This window comes from Mobula hypostoma, chromosome 2 (assembly GCF_963921235.1).
Source record: "Mobula hypostoma chromosome 2, sMobHyp1.1, whole genome shotgun sequence".
In the NCBI taxonomy this organism is placed as follows: Eukaryota; Metazoa; Chordata; class Chondrichthyes; order Myliobatiformes; family Myliobatidae; genus Mobula; species Mobula hypostoma.
In genome coordinates this window covers 246,758,037-246,772,331 of record NC_086098.1, presented here as the reverse complement: position 1 = coordinate 246,772,331, position 14,295 = coordinate 246,758,037, and the positions used below count along the sequence as shown (strand labels likewise).

At 54.4% G+C, this 14,295-nt stretch overlaps 1 protein-coding gene across 5 annotated transcripts in view; it reads right to left on the bottom strand.

Moving 5' to 3' along the window:
• Positions 1-14,295, bottom strand: part of LOC134343067 (phospholipid-transporting ATPase ID-like) — a 98,299-nt gene that overhangs the window by 74,421 nt on the left and 9,583 nt on the right. For 4 of the 5 annotated variants that reach the window (XM_063041921.1, XM_063041924.1, XM_063041923.1 and 1 more), the window contains exons 2-5: positions 7,631-7,698; positions 4,869-4,927; positions 3,719-3,832; positions 1,666-1,764 (exon numbers count right to left, since the gene is read on the bottom strand). In XM_063041921.1, the coding sequence (XP_062897991.1) occupies positions 1,666-1,764; positions 3,719-3,832; positions 4,869-4,927; positions 7,631-7,661 (303 nt within the window). In that variant the 5' untranslated portion in view covers positions 7,662-7,698. The remainder of the gene's footprint in view (positions 1-1,665; positions 1,765-3,718; positions 3,833-4,868; positions 4,928-7,630; positions 7,699-14,295) is intronic. The other variant, XM_063041922.1, reaches the window with a different exon arrangement.

The following is a 14,295-nucleotide window of genomic DNA, read 5'->3' as shown; positions in this document are numbered from 1 at the left end:
AGACTGAGTCATGTAGGAGGTCTCCTGTCTCCCTTCAAGGGTGTTCCCTCTTGTCCCCTTCATTCTCTTTCCTCCCCCTCTTGCCATCCTCCCCAAACCCCTCTGCTTTTGCCCCTCCCCTTCCTCCACAGCCCCCTGCCTCGCAAACATCCCTCCAGCCCATTCCCCTGCGCGTGACCCTGTGTATGTGTGAGGAGTGGTGGGGAGAGAGGGTACTGACTTCACCCCACGAAGGGATGTCCACTCCTGTCTCCTCAGGGGTGGAGGGTGGGGGACAGAGGGATTTTTCTGGACCCCCGACCCCCGATCAGTAACTGCTGAGCTGTCACCCCCTCCTCCCCAGCAACCCCTGTCCCAACCCTCCCCAAACTTCTGCCCCGGTTGACATATCTGTCCATACCTCCCCCCCAAGGGGGCAGAGGCCAGGAGCCAAGGTGAGGATTCAGCAGAGAAGGGTGGGTAGGTGATCGCAGGCACCGCATGGAGGGGAAGGAGGCCATTCCAGCCCGGGACACTGACCCCAGTCCCAGAGGAAAGGAGGTTGGGCAGGCTCTGGACTGCCGTTAGTTAAACCCTCTGTTTGTTGCTCAAAACTCGAGCTGAACCAAAGCCAGTCAGCCTATCGGGCTTACTCCCCGTCCTAACTTTCCCTGCCCCTATCCCCCCCCCCAATTCCCTCAACACCAGGACTCCACCCACCTCCGAACTCCTGGGGGTGCTGCAGGGGTGAGGGTCCATGAACCCCCTGCCTGCCTCCCGGGTGAGGAGACACCCTCCCCGTCCCAGTCTGAGATGGTGACCTCTGGTCCTCGACGCCACAGCCCAGGGGAAGACACCCTCCCCATCAAGCCAAGATGGGATCTCCCCTCGTGCTTCCAAGGCCCAGAGAACGCAGTCCGGGTTACCTCGATCTCTCCCCAATCCCCGGTGCCCCTGGACCTCCACCTTCGCTGCAGTCCCTCCGTGGTAAGGACGTCGCTTCTGGGGTCGGGGGGCAGCAAGCTGCACAGTCCTCCTGGTGCACCCTCACCAGGGCCGTGAGAAACCCTCACTGCTGTACTCGAACTTTCCATCTCCTCTCCTGATCACTTGCCGCCCCTGTCTGGTGGCCTTCTGTAACTGGGTCCCTTTGAACATCGACACTACCCCACCTCACACCATAATATTCAGATAAAGATATCCTCACCTCGCCACTCTCTCTTTTCCCATTCCTCATTCTGGCTCCCCTGTCTTCTCCTCACCTACCCACCTCTTCCCTCCAGCTCCCCTCCTCCCGTGGTCCTCTCCCCTCTCCTATCAGAATTCTTCTTCAGCTCTTTACCGCATCCAATGATCACCTTCGCCTTCTCACACAACACACCCCCTCACCCACCCACCCAGCTACCCCTTGCCTGGTCTCACCCATCAGCTGCCAGCTTGCCCGACTCCCCCCTGCCCACCCTCTTATTCTGGCTTCTTCCCCCTTCCCAACGAAGGGTCTTGATTCTCAGCTTTGGATGTTTCCCCCACCGATTCCTGCAGCCGCTGCCTGAGCTGCTGAGTTCCTCCAGCACTTTGAGTGCGAAGACTTTCGTCTCTCTCGCCACCTCTTTCCTAAAACTTCCCTCCACAACGACAAGGCCCCTGCCCACTCAGTGGTGCGGGCAAGGCTGGGTGAAGACTCACGTAGTCGTCCGTGGCGTCTTTGACGGCAGTGATGGTCAAGACTAGGACCAAAGGCACAATGGTGGTGAACCAGGACAGCGAGGAAATCTGCGGGATGAGCTGCAAGGGGGAGAAAGAGCCGGGAGAGGTTAGTGTGACGGAAGGGGGAAGGGATGGGGGACAGCAGAATAAGGGGAAAGTAAGCGGGGTGTGAACGGATTGCCCTCCCTATCCCCAGACTCCCATCTCCAGTTGTGACAACACCAGAGACCCAGGGCCTGGACTCCAGGTCAGGGCTTCATGTCCCTGTCTCTGGGTTGCAGTCTCCAGATCCTAATCTCCAGTCTACGGTCTCGCGATCCCATTCTCCAGATCCTAATCTCCAGTCTATGGTCTCGCGATCCCATTCTCCAGATCCTAATCCAGTCTACGGTCTCGCGATCCCATTCTCCAGATCCTAATCTCCAGACTATGGTCTCGCGATCCCATTCTCCAGATCCTAATCTCCAGTCTATGGTCTCGCAATCCCATTCTCCAGATCCTAATCTCCAGTCTATGGTCTCGCGATCCCATTCTCCAGATCCTAATCTCCAGTCTACGGTCTCACAATCCACTCTCCAGATCCTAATCGCCAGACTATGGTCTCGCGATCCCATTCTCCAGATCCTAATCTCCAGTTTATGGTCTCGCGATCCCATTCTCCAGATCCTAATCCAGTCTATGGTCACACGATCCCATTCTCCAGATCCTAATCTCCAGTCTATGGTCTCGCGATCCCATTCTCCAGATCCTAATCTCCAGTCTATGGTTTCGCAATCCCATTCTCCAGATCCTAATCTCCAGTCTAAGGTCTCGCGATCCCATTCTCCAGATCCTAATCCAGACTATGGTCTCGCGATCCCATTCTCCAGATCCTAATCCAGACTATGGTCTCGCGATCCCATTCTCCAGATCCTAATCCAGACTATGGTTTCGCGATCCCATTCTCCAGATCCTAATCTCCAGTCTATGGTCTCACGATCCCATTCTCCAGATCCTAATCCAGTCTACGGTCTCGCGATCCCATTCTCCAGATCCTAATCCAGTCTATGGTCTCACGATCCCATTCTCCAGATCCTAATCTCCAGACTATGGTCTCGCAATCCCATTCTCCAGATCCCGCTCTCTTGATCCTGATCTTCAGGGCTGGGCCTCTTGATTCTGCTCTCCCAATCCCAATCTTCAGGGCCTGTTCTCCCACTCTCCTGGCCCCAATAACCCAATCCTGGGTCTCCTGATTCTAGTTGCTGGGTCCCAGTCTCCTGACCTTTATCTCCAAATCCTGGTCTCTGAGTCCTGGGACAAACAAGAGAAGATCTGCAGATGCTGGAAATCCAAGCGACACACACAAAAGTGCACAAAAACAACCCGAAACATTGACGTCTTTTTTCCGTAGATGCTTCCTGGCCTGCTGAGTTCCTCCAGCACTCCAGCATGTGTGTGTGTTCCTCTGAACCCTGGGATCCTGTGGTTTTAAAAGGGGCGGGAGAGAGGGCCCTGTTGGGATTGGGGAAATGGGGTCCCAGGGGGACAGAAATCCGGTGTGAGCCTTACGCCAATCCATTGGGATTTTCTGAACAATCCGATAGCAGGTCACTGGAGTTAACCCTTTGGAGGAGACAGCGGGGCTCCAGTGCTCAGAGGAGGAAAGGCTTCTGGGGATGGGGGGAAGGTTCGGAAACCTTCAAGGGAAATTCCAGGGGCTGCTAGATTCCAATTCCTTCTCCTCCTCCCACCAAAAACAAATCCTTTACAAGCCAAGGGCACACCCACCTTCTAGAGAGCATGACCTTCATAAACCACAGGGCACACAGCAAGATCCCGCAACCTGCCCCAGGAGTGGGTTGGGCGGTAATGCTCAGACTAAGCAGGTCCTTCCATCTCACCCCTCCCACTCATCTCCTGGCAGTGGGACGCTTCCTGAGGCCAATCCCTCCCTTGCCCACTTCTGGCCCTCCCCAGCGCACCCCCACCTGCCCTCCCCAGCGTGCCCCCCCCCACCCCCCCCCCATCGTGCAGCCCAAGATGAATGTACCTGGAGTATCAGCAAGAACAGGAAATAGGTGTTGGCCACCTCCTGGAACTGCTCGAAGAGGTTGACAGGCAAGAAGGTGATAATGTTGTACTTCGAGGTCTTGATGCAATTGTTCTGTTTGGGCGGAGGGGAGTGGATTAAGAGCGAAGGGACAGGGGGTTGAGGGAAGTGAGCAGCTGTGGGAAGACAGACCCCATTCCCCACCGCAAAAGAGCGGGCCAAGGGAAATGGCCAGTACCCACACACCCCACACCCCTTGCACCCAGCACCAGCACATGGCCTGTGGGGAGGCTCCTACCTCCAACCTCTCCCTCCTTCCCCCTCCTCTTGTGAAGTACCAAGGCCATCTCTTAAATGCCCAGGGTTGGCACGGTCCCGATCTCGGAGCTCTAACCAAATTTCATGACCCCTGATCCCAGGCCCTGCCAGTTTGACCCTTGACCCCAGGCAGATCCTCCAGTCTGACCTCTCACCCAACCTCTGCATCTGACCCCTGACTGCCTTCTAGTACTTGACATCCTGGGAGAACGATTCTCACCAAATACCCTGTCTCTACCCCCCATAACCTTAAAAACCTCCATCAGCTCTCCCCTCAGTCTCCGCTGGTCCAGAGAAAGCTACCCAAGTTTGTCCAACCTGTCCTTACAGCTCATACCCTCGAATCCAGGCAGCATCCTGGTGATCTATTTCTGCTCCCTCTCCAAAGCCCCCACATCCTTCCTACAGCGGGACGACCAGAACGGTACACAACACTCCAGATGCAGCCTAACCAGAGTTTTACCAAGTTATTACATGACTCTTGAACTCAACTTCTCCACTAATAAAGACAAGCATGACGTTCGCCCTCATTACCAACCTATTGCCCTGTGCCACCACTTTCAGGCAGTAGTGGACCTGGACCCCAAGATCCCTCTGTACTTCAACAGCCCTGCCATTAAACACCCTGCCCTTACATTCCACCTCCCAAACTGCAACAGCTCACGCATGCCTGGAATAAACTGCATCTGCCATTTTACCGCCCCGACCTGCAACCGATCCACATCCCACAGTCCTCTGCTCCACCGATTTTGGGCTTGGCCATTGGCTCACCGACCATTCTCACCACCCGCCCCACCCTTTCCTATTCCCCGTCCCGCCCGAGGACACTCACCGCATATTGGAACTTCTCGTTGTATTCCCGAGCGTTGGCCCTCACCCTGCGCTCCTCCTCTGCAGAGAATGACGAGAGAGTGAGTCTCCCAGAGGGTTATGGAGGGAAGGGGAGGGGAGGAGCACGAGGAACTCAGAACGAGCAGGGTAGGGGGTGGAGAGAGGGAAACAGATAACTTCCACCCATCGCCCACCCTCCTGACTCTGGGCTCTGGTGTAGAGGTGGAGGTGGTTGTCAGCTCTACCGTCACCAACAACTTCTCCTGGTCCAGGTTCTCAGACGCCGTGGCTAAGAAAGTTCACCAGACTACTCTCTCCTTTAGGAGGCTAAGGACATTCAGTGTGGCCCCGATGACCCTCTCTAATTTTGATTGATCCATCCTATCTGGGCAACTGCTCTGCCTGAGACCGCAAGAAACCGCAGAGAGTTGTGGACACAGCTCAGCACGTCACGGAAAACAGTCTCCCCTCCATGGACTCTGTCTACACTTCCCACTACCTCAGGAAAGCAGCCAGTGTAATCAAAGATTATGCAGACATTCCCTTTTCTCCCCCTCGCCCATCGGGAAGATAAAAAAACTCGAGAACACGTACCAGGCTCAAGGACAGATTCTGTGCCACTATTATCAAACTCTTGAATAGGCCTCACACACACTAAAAGATGAACACTTGATTTCCCAATCTCCCTTGTCACGGCTCTCGCACTTTACCGGCCTGCACTGCCCTCTCTCTGTAACTGTGACACTCTATTCTGCATTCTGTTTTCATCTGGACTGCCTTGATGAACAAAGACTGGGAGGGAGCGAACGGGCTGGAGGGAGATACAGAGACGGAATGGTGAAGGGACTAGAGGGGGTCACAGAGACGGAGAGGAGGGTGGGGGTTATGAAGACGGGGAAGGGAGTAGTGGCCGGAGTATCAAGACAGGGAAGAGCGTTGGAGCTGGAGGTGGTCACAAAGACAGAGCCTTCATGACAGGGATAACAGGACGAGGCATCCATAGTAAGTATTTTGCAAGAGTTTTCACTGTGGAAGACACCAGCAGAATGCCAGAAATTCAAGAGTTTCAGGGCAGAAGTGAGTGCAATTGTTATTACTGGGGGGATGGTGCTTGGAAAGCTGGAAGGTCTGAAGGTGGGAAAGTCACCTGGATCAGACGGACTACATCCCGGAGTTCTGAAAGAGAAGGCTGAAGAGATTGCGGAGGCATTAGTCGTGATCTTTCAGGAGACACGAGGCTCTAGGTGGTTCTGGAGAATTGGAAAATTCAAATGTCTTTCCATTCTTTAGGAAGAGAGGGAGGCAAAAGACAGAAAATTATGGACTAGTTAGCCTAACTTCAATGGTTGGCAAGATGATAGGGTCCATTATTAAGGATGAGGTTTTGGGGCTCCTGGAGGCACATTATCACAGCCTCCTTTATCGAGGCTGAACTCAACATGTTTTCCTTAAACCTGTTGGAATACTTTGAGGAGGTAACAGGCTGGATAGACAAAGGACAGTCAGTGGATGTTGTTTACCTGGATTTTCAGAAGCCTTTGACAAGGTTGCCATACAAGAGATATTTCAAGAAAGACACTAGCATGGGTTGACCAGCAGGAGGCTAAGAGTGGGAATAAAGGGAGTCTTTTCTTGTTGGCTGCCGGCGACTAGTGATGTTCCACTAGTTTGGTCTGCTACTTTTCATGTTACACATTAATGATCTGGATGATGGAATTGATGGTTTGCAATCGATAACAAACATAGGTTGATGGGGAAGGGAGTGCTGAGGGAGTACGTGGTCTGCAAAAGGACAGACAGGCGAATGGGCAAAAGGTGGCAGGTGAAAGATAGTGCACAGTCATGCAATAAAAGGCCTGGACCATTTCCTAAGCAGGGAGTGAAATCAGTGAATCAGGTGCAAATGGACTTGGAAGTTCTCGCACAGTGTGAGAATAACCCTAAAGATTAATTTGCAGGTTGAGTCGGTGCTCAGGAAGGTAAATGCAATGTTTCAAGTCCAGAGGAGGTTCCCGAGAAATGAAAGGGTTAACATATGAGGAGCGTTTGATGGCACTGGGAATGAAAGGGAGATCTCACTGAAACCTATTGAATATTGAAAGGCCGAGACACAAGTGGATGCGGAGAGGATCTTTCCTAGGGTGGAGGAGTCAAGGACCAGAGGACACAGACTCAAAACAGAGGGGTGTCCCTTTACCACAGGGACGAGGAGGAATTCCTTTAGCAAATTGGTGGAGGATCTGTGGAATTCAATGCTATAGACGGCTGTGGAGGCCAAGTCATTGGTTATATCTAAAGCAGAGGTTGACATGTTCTTGGTTAGTAAAGGCAACAAAGGTTACAGGGAGAAGGCAAAATGGGGTTTTGAGTAAAAATTAACTCAGCCATGATCAAATGGCAGACCAAACACAACAGGCCGAAAGCCTAATTCTACTCTGATGATCCTAGTGGGAGTGTGGACGGGGTGTGATGGGGGGGGGAAACGAATGGGAAGATGTGAGGTCCATAGGGAATGCGGATGGTGGGGGTGAACCGGAAAGGGGTGGGGTCCCATTGGGAGTGTGGACGGTGGGAGTGAATGGGAAGGGGTGGGGTCCATTGGGAGTGGATTGGGGGAGGGGATGGATCCCAGGAGCTAAAGCAACCCACACCTGGACCCTTCCCTACACTCCAACCACCACCCCCCGCCCCCACTTTCCCACCCCTTTGATGAGCATCCACAGAATTTCGTCACACCCCAAACACTGGGAAGAAGTTTCTCACCAGGAGGAGGTCTTTTCTTACACAGCTCCATTGCAGTGTTCCACGTTTAATTATTCCCATGAGAAGGTCTACATTGAGGAAAGGCAAGAGGGAAGGGGGAACAGAAAGACAGACAGATCTATTAACAATCTATCCCTCCCTCACAGTGCCCCTCCCACCGTGCCTCCTCCTTACCACCCCTCCCACAATGAGGCGCTTCCTCCCCACTGCCCCCACACAAATATTCCTCCTCACCACCACTCCCACAGCGAGGCACTCCCTCCTTGCCGCCCCTCCCACAGCGATCCCTCCCAGTGAGGTGTTTTGTGCTTAGTCTCTCTCAGAGAGATCCCTCCTCACCACCTCTTGCACAGTGAGGCACTTCCTCACCGGTGCCTCTCCTGCAGCGCAGGACTCCCTTCTCACCACCTCAGATGTAGGGGGAGGGATTTTGGGACTGACGGGGAGGGTTATAGTTACGGGGAGACTGACGGGGAGGGTTATAGTTACGGGGAGGTTTATAGTTACGGGGAGACTGACAGGGAGGGTTATAGTTACGGAGAGACTGACGGGGAGGTTTATAGTTACGGGGAGACTGACGGGGAGGGTTATTGTTACGGGGAGAGACTGACGGGAAGGGTTATAGTTACGGGGAGACTGACGGGGAGGTTTATAGTTACGGGGAGACTGACGGGGAGGGTTATAGTTACGGGGAGAGACTGACGGGAAGGGTTATAGTTACCGGAGACTGACACTGACAGGGAGGTTTATAGTTACGGGGAGACTGATGGGGAGGGTTATAGTTACGGGGAGACTGACGGGGAGGGTTATAGTTACAGGGAGTCTGACGGGGATGGTTATAGTTACGGGGAGAGACTGACGGGGAGGGTTATAGTTATGGGGGAGACTGACGGGGAGGGTTATAGTTACGGGGAGACTGACGGGGAGGGTTATAGCTACGGGGGAGACTGACGGGGAGGGTTATAGTTACGGAAGGAGTCTGACGGGGAGGGTTATAGTTACGGGGGAGACTGACGGGGAGGTTTATAGTTACGGGGGAGACTGACGGGGAGGTTTATAGTTACGGGGGAGACTGATGGGGAGGGTTATAGTTACGGGGGAGACTGACGGGGAGGGTTATAGTTACGGGGAGACTGACGGGGAGGGTTATAGTTACGGGGAGACTGACGGGGAGGGTTATAGTTACGGGGGGAGACTGACGGGGAGGGTTATAGTTACGGGGGAGACTGACGGGGAGGGTTATAGTTACGGGGGAGACTGACGGGGAGGTTTATAGTTACAGGGGAGACTGACGGGGAGGATTATAGTTACGGGGGAGACTGACGGGGAGGGTTATAGTTACGGGGAGACTGACGGGGAGGTTTATAGTTACGGGGGAGACTGACGGGGAGGGTTATAATTACAGGGGAGACTGACGGGGAGGGTTATAGTTACGGGGAGAGACTGACGGGGAGGGTTATAGTTACCGGAGACTGACACTGACAGGGAGGTTTATAGTTACGGGGAGACTGACGGGGAGGGTTATAGTTACGGGGAGTCTGACGGGGAGAGTTATAGTTACGGGGGGAGACTGATGGGGAGGGTTATAGTTACAGGGGAGACTGACGGGGAGGGTTATAGCTATGGGGGAGACTACGGGGAGGGTTATAGTTACGGAAGGAGTCTGACGGGGAGGGTTATAGTTACGGGGGAGACTGACGGGGAGGTTTATAGTTATGGGGGAGACTGACGGGGAGGTTTATAGTTACGGGGAGACTGACGGGGAGGGTTATAGTTACGGGGGAGACTGACGGGGAGGGTTATAGTTAGGGTTATAGTTACGGGGAGACTGACGGGGAGGGTTATAGTTACGGGGAGACTGACGGGGAGGGTTATAGTTACGGGGGGAGACTGACGGGGAGGGTTATAGTTACGGGGGAGACTGACGGGGAGGGTTATAGTTACGGGGGAGACTGACGGGGAGGTTTATAGTTACAGTGGAGACTGACGGGGAGGATTATAGTTACGGGGGAGACTGACGGGGAGGGTTATAGTTACAGGGGAGACTGACGGGGAGGGTTATAGTTACGGGGAGAGACTGACGGGGAGGGTTATAGTTACCGGAGACTGACACTGACAGGGAGGTTTATAGTTACGGGGGAGACTGACGGGGAGGTTTATAGTTACGGGGGAGACTGATGCGGAGGGTTATAGTTCCGGGGGAGACTGACGGGGAGGGTTATAGTTACGGGGAGACTGACGGGGAGGGTTATAGTTACGGGGAGACTGACGGGGAGGGTTATAGTTACGGGGGGAGACTGACGGGGAGGGTTATAGTTACGGGGGAGACTGACGGGGAGGGTTATAGTTACGGGGGAGACTGACGGGGAGGTTTATAGTTACAGGGGAGACTGACGGGGAGGATTATAGTTACGGGGGAGACTGACGGGGAGGGTTATAGTTACGGGGGAGACTGACGGGGAGGGTTATAGTTACGGGGAGAGACTGACGGGAAGGGTTATAGTTACTGGAGAATGACACTGAGAGGGAGGTTTATAGTTACGGGGAGACTGACGGGGAGGGTTATAGTTATGGGGAGACTGACGGGGAGGGTTATAGTTACGGGGAGACTGACGGGGAGGTTTATAGTTACGGGGGAGACTGACGGGGAGGGTTATAGTTACAGGGGAGACTGACGGGGAGGGTTATAGTTACGGGGAGAGACTGACGGGGAGGGTTATAGTTACCGGAGACTGACACTGACAGGGAGGTTTATAGTTACGGGGAGACTGACGGGGAGGGTTATAGTTACGGGGAGACTGACGGGGAGGGTTATAGTTACGGGGAGTCTGACGGGGAGAGTTATAGTTACGGGGGGAGACTGATGGGGAGGGTTATAGTTACAGGGGAGACTGACGGGGAGGGTTATAGCTATGGGGGAGACTGACGGGGAGGGTTATAGTTACGGAAGGAGTCTGACGGGGAGGTTATAGTTACGGGGGAGACTGACGGGGAGGTTTTAGTTATGGGGGAGACTGACGGGGAGGTTTATAGTTAGTTGGGGAGACTGACGGGGAGGGTTATTGTTACGGGGGGAGACTGACGGGGAGGGTTATAGTTACGGGGGAGACTGACGGGGAGGGTTATAGTTACGGGGGAGACTGACGGGGAGGGTTATAGTTAGGGTTATAGTTACGGGGAGACTGACGGGGAGGGTTATAGTTACGGGGAGACTGACGGGGAGGGTTATAGTTACGGGGGGAGACTGACGGGGAGGGTTATAGTTACGGGGGAGACTGACGGGGAGGGTTATAGTTACGGGGGAGACTGACGGGGAGGTTTATAGTTACAGGGGAGACTGACGGGGAGGATTATAGTTACGGGGGAGACTGACGGGGAGGGTTATAGTTACAGGGGAGACTGACGGGGAGGGTTATAGTTACGGGGAGAGACTGACGGGGAGGGTTATAGTTACCGGAGACTGACACTGACAGGGAGGTTTATAGTTACGGGGAGACTGACGGGGAGGGTTATAGTTACGGGGAGACTGACGGGGAGGGTTATAGTTACGGGGGAGACTGACGGGGAGGGTTATAGTTACGGGGAGACTGACGGGGAGGGTTATAGTTACAGGGGAGACTGACGGGGAGGGTTATAGTTACGGGGGAGACTACGGGGAGGGTTATACTGACGGGGAGGGTTATAGTTGACGGGGAGGTTATAGTTACGGGGGAGACTGACGGGGAGGTTATAGTTACGGGGAGACTGAGGGGAGTTACGGGGGAGACTGACGGGGAGGGTTATAGTTACGGGGAGACTGACGGGGAGGGTTATAGTTACGGGGGAGACTGACGGGGAGGGTTATAGTTACGGGGAGACTGACGGGGAGGGTTATAGTTACGGGGGAGACTGACGGGGAGGGTTATAGTTACGGGGGAGACTGACGGGGAGGTTTATAGTTACAGGGGAGACTGACGGGGAGGATTATAGTTACGGGGGAGACTGACGGGGAGGGTTATAGTTACGGGGAGACTGACGGGGAGGTTTATAGTTACGGGGGAGACTGACGGGGAGGGTTATAGTTACAGGGGAGACTGACGGGGAGGGTTATAGTTACGGGGAGAGACTGACGGGGAGGGTTATAGTTACCGGAGACTGACACTGACAGGGAGGTTTATAGTTACGGGGAGACTGACGGGGAGGGTTATAGTTACGGGGAGACTGACGGGGAGGGTTATAGTTACGGGGAGACTGACGGGGAGGGTTATAGTTACGGGGGGAGACTGATGGGGAGGGTTATAGTTACAGGGGAGACTGACGGGGAGGGTTATAGCTATGGGGGAGACTGACGGGGAGGGTTATAGTTACGGAAGGAGTCTGACGGGGAGGGTTATAGTTACGGGGGAGACTGACGGGGAGGTTTATAGTTATGGGGGAGACTGACGGGGAGGTTTATAGTTACGGGGGAGACTGACGGGGAGGGTTATAGTTACGGGGGAGACTGACGGGGAGGGTTATAGTTAGGGTTATAGTTACGGGGAGACTGACGGGGAGGGTTATAGTTACGGGGCGACTGACGGGGAGGGTTATAGTTACGGGGGGAGACTGACGGGGAGGGTTATAGTTACGGGGGAGCTACGGGAGGTATAGTTACGGGGGAGACTGACTACGGGGGAGATGACGGGGAGGGTTACTAGTTACGGGGGAGACTGACGGGGAGGTTTATAGTTACACGGGGAGACTGACGGGGAGGTTTATAGTTACGGGGGAGACTGACGGGGAGGGTTATAGTTACGGGGGAGACTGACGGGGAGGGTTATAGTTACGGGGGAGACTGACGGGGAGGGTTATAGTTACTGGGGAGAGACTGACGGGGAGGGTTATAGTTACGGGGGGAGACTGACGGGGAGGGTTATAGTTACGGGGAGACTGACGGGGAGGGTTATAGTTACGGGGAGACTGACGGGGAGGTTAAGTTATAGTTACGGGGAGGGAGACTGACGGGGAGGGTTATAGTTACGGGGGAGACTGACGGGGAGGGTTATAGTTACGGGGGAGACTGACGGGGAGGGTTATAGTTACGGGGGAGACTGACGGGGAGGGTTATAGTTACGGAGCACGGGGAGACTACGGGGAGACAGTGACGGGGAGGGTTATAGTTACAGGGCTGACGGTTTAGTTAGGGGAGACTGACGGGGAGGGTTATAGTTACTGGGGAGTTCGGGAGACTGACGGGGAGGGTTATAGTTACGGAGGGGAGAGGAGGTTATAGTTACGGGGAGTTACTGACGGGGAGGGTTATAGTTACGGGGAGACTGACGGGGAGGGTTATAGTTACGGGGAGACTGACGGGGAGGGTTATAGTTACGGGGGGAGACTGACGGGGAGGGTTATAGTTACGGGGAGACTGACGGGGAGGGTTATAGTTACGGGGGAGACTGACGGGGAGGGTTATAGTTAGGGTTATAGTTACGGGGAGACTGACGGGGAGGGTTATAGTTACGGGGAGACTGACGGGGAGGGTTATAGTTACGGGGAGACTGACGGGGAGGGTTATAGTTACGGGGAGACTGACGGGGAGGGTTATAGTTACGGGGGAGACTGACGGGGAGGGTTATAGTTACGGGGAGACTGACGGGGAGGTTTATAGTTACGGGGGAGACTGACGGGGAGGGTTATAGTTACGGGGGAGACTGACGGGGAGGGTTATAGTTAGGAAGGAGCTGACGGGAGGGTTAGAGGGAGACTGACGGGGAGGTTAAGTTATGGACGACGGGAGGTTATAGTTACGGGGAGACGGGGAGGTATAGTTAGGGGAGATGACGGGGAGGGTTATAGTTAGGGTTATAGTTACGGGGAGACTAGGGGAGGGTTATAGTTGACTAGGGGAGGGTTATAGTACGGGAGACGGGGAGGGTTATAGTTACCGGGGAGGTTATAGTATACGGGGAGACTGAGGGGAGGTTATAGTTCGGGGGAGACTGACGGGGAGGGTTATAGTTACGGGGAGACTGACGGGGAGGGTTATAGACGGGAGAGGGAGAGGGTTTATAGTTACGGGGGAGACTGACACGGGGAGGGTTATAGTTACGGGGAGACTGACGGGGAGGGTTATAGTTGACTGGGGAGTTTATAGTTATAGCTACGGGGAGGGTTATTGACGGGGAGGAGTTATAGTTACGGGGGAGAGACTGATGGGGAGGGTTATAGTTACAGGGGAGACTGACGGGGAGGGTTATAGCTATGGGGGAGACTGACGGGGAGGGTTATAGTTACGGAAGGAGTCTGACGGGGAGGGTTATAGTTACGGGGGAGACTGACGGGGAGGTTTATAGTTATGGGGGAGACTGACGGGGAGGTTTATAGTTACGGGGAGACTGACGGGGAGGGTTATAGTTACGGGGGAGACTGACGGGGAGGGTTATAGTTAGGGTTATAGTTACGGGGAGACTGACGGGGAGGGTTATAGTTACGGGGAGACTGACGGGGAGGGTTATAGTTACGGGGGGAGACTGACGGGGAGGGTTATAGTTACGGGGGAGACTGACGGGGAGGGTTATAGTTACGGGGGAGACTGACGGGGAGGTTTATAGTTACAGTGGAGACTGACGGGGAGGATTATAGTTACGGGGGAGACTGACGGGGAGGGTTATAGTTACAGGGGAGACTGACGGGGAGGGTTATAG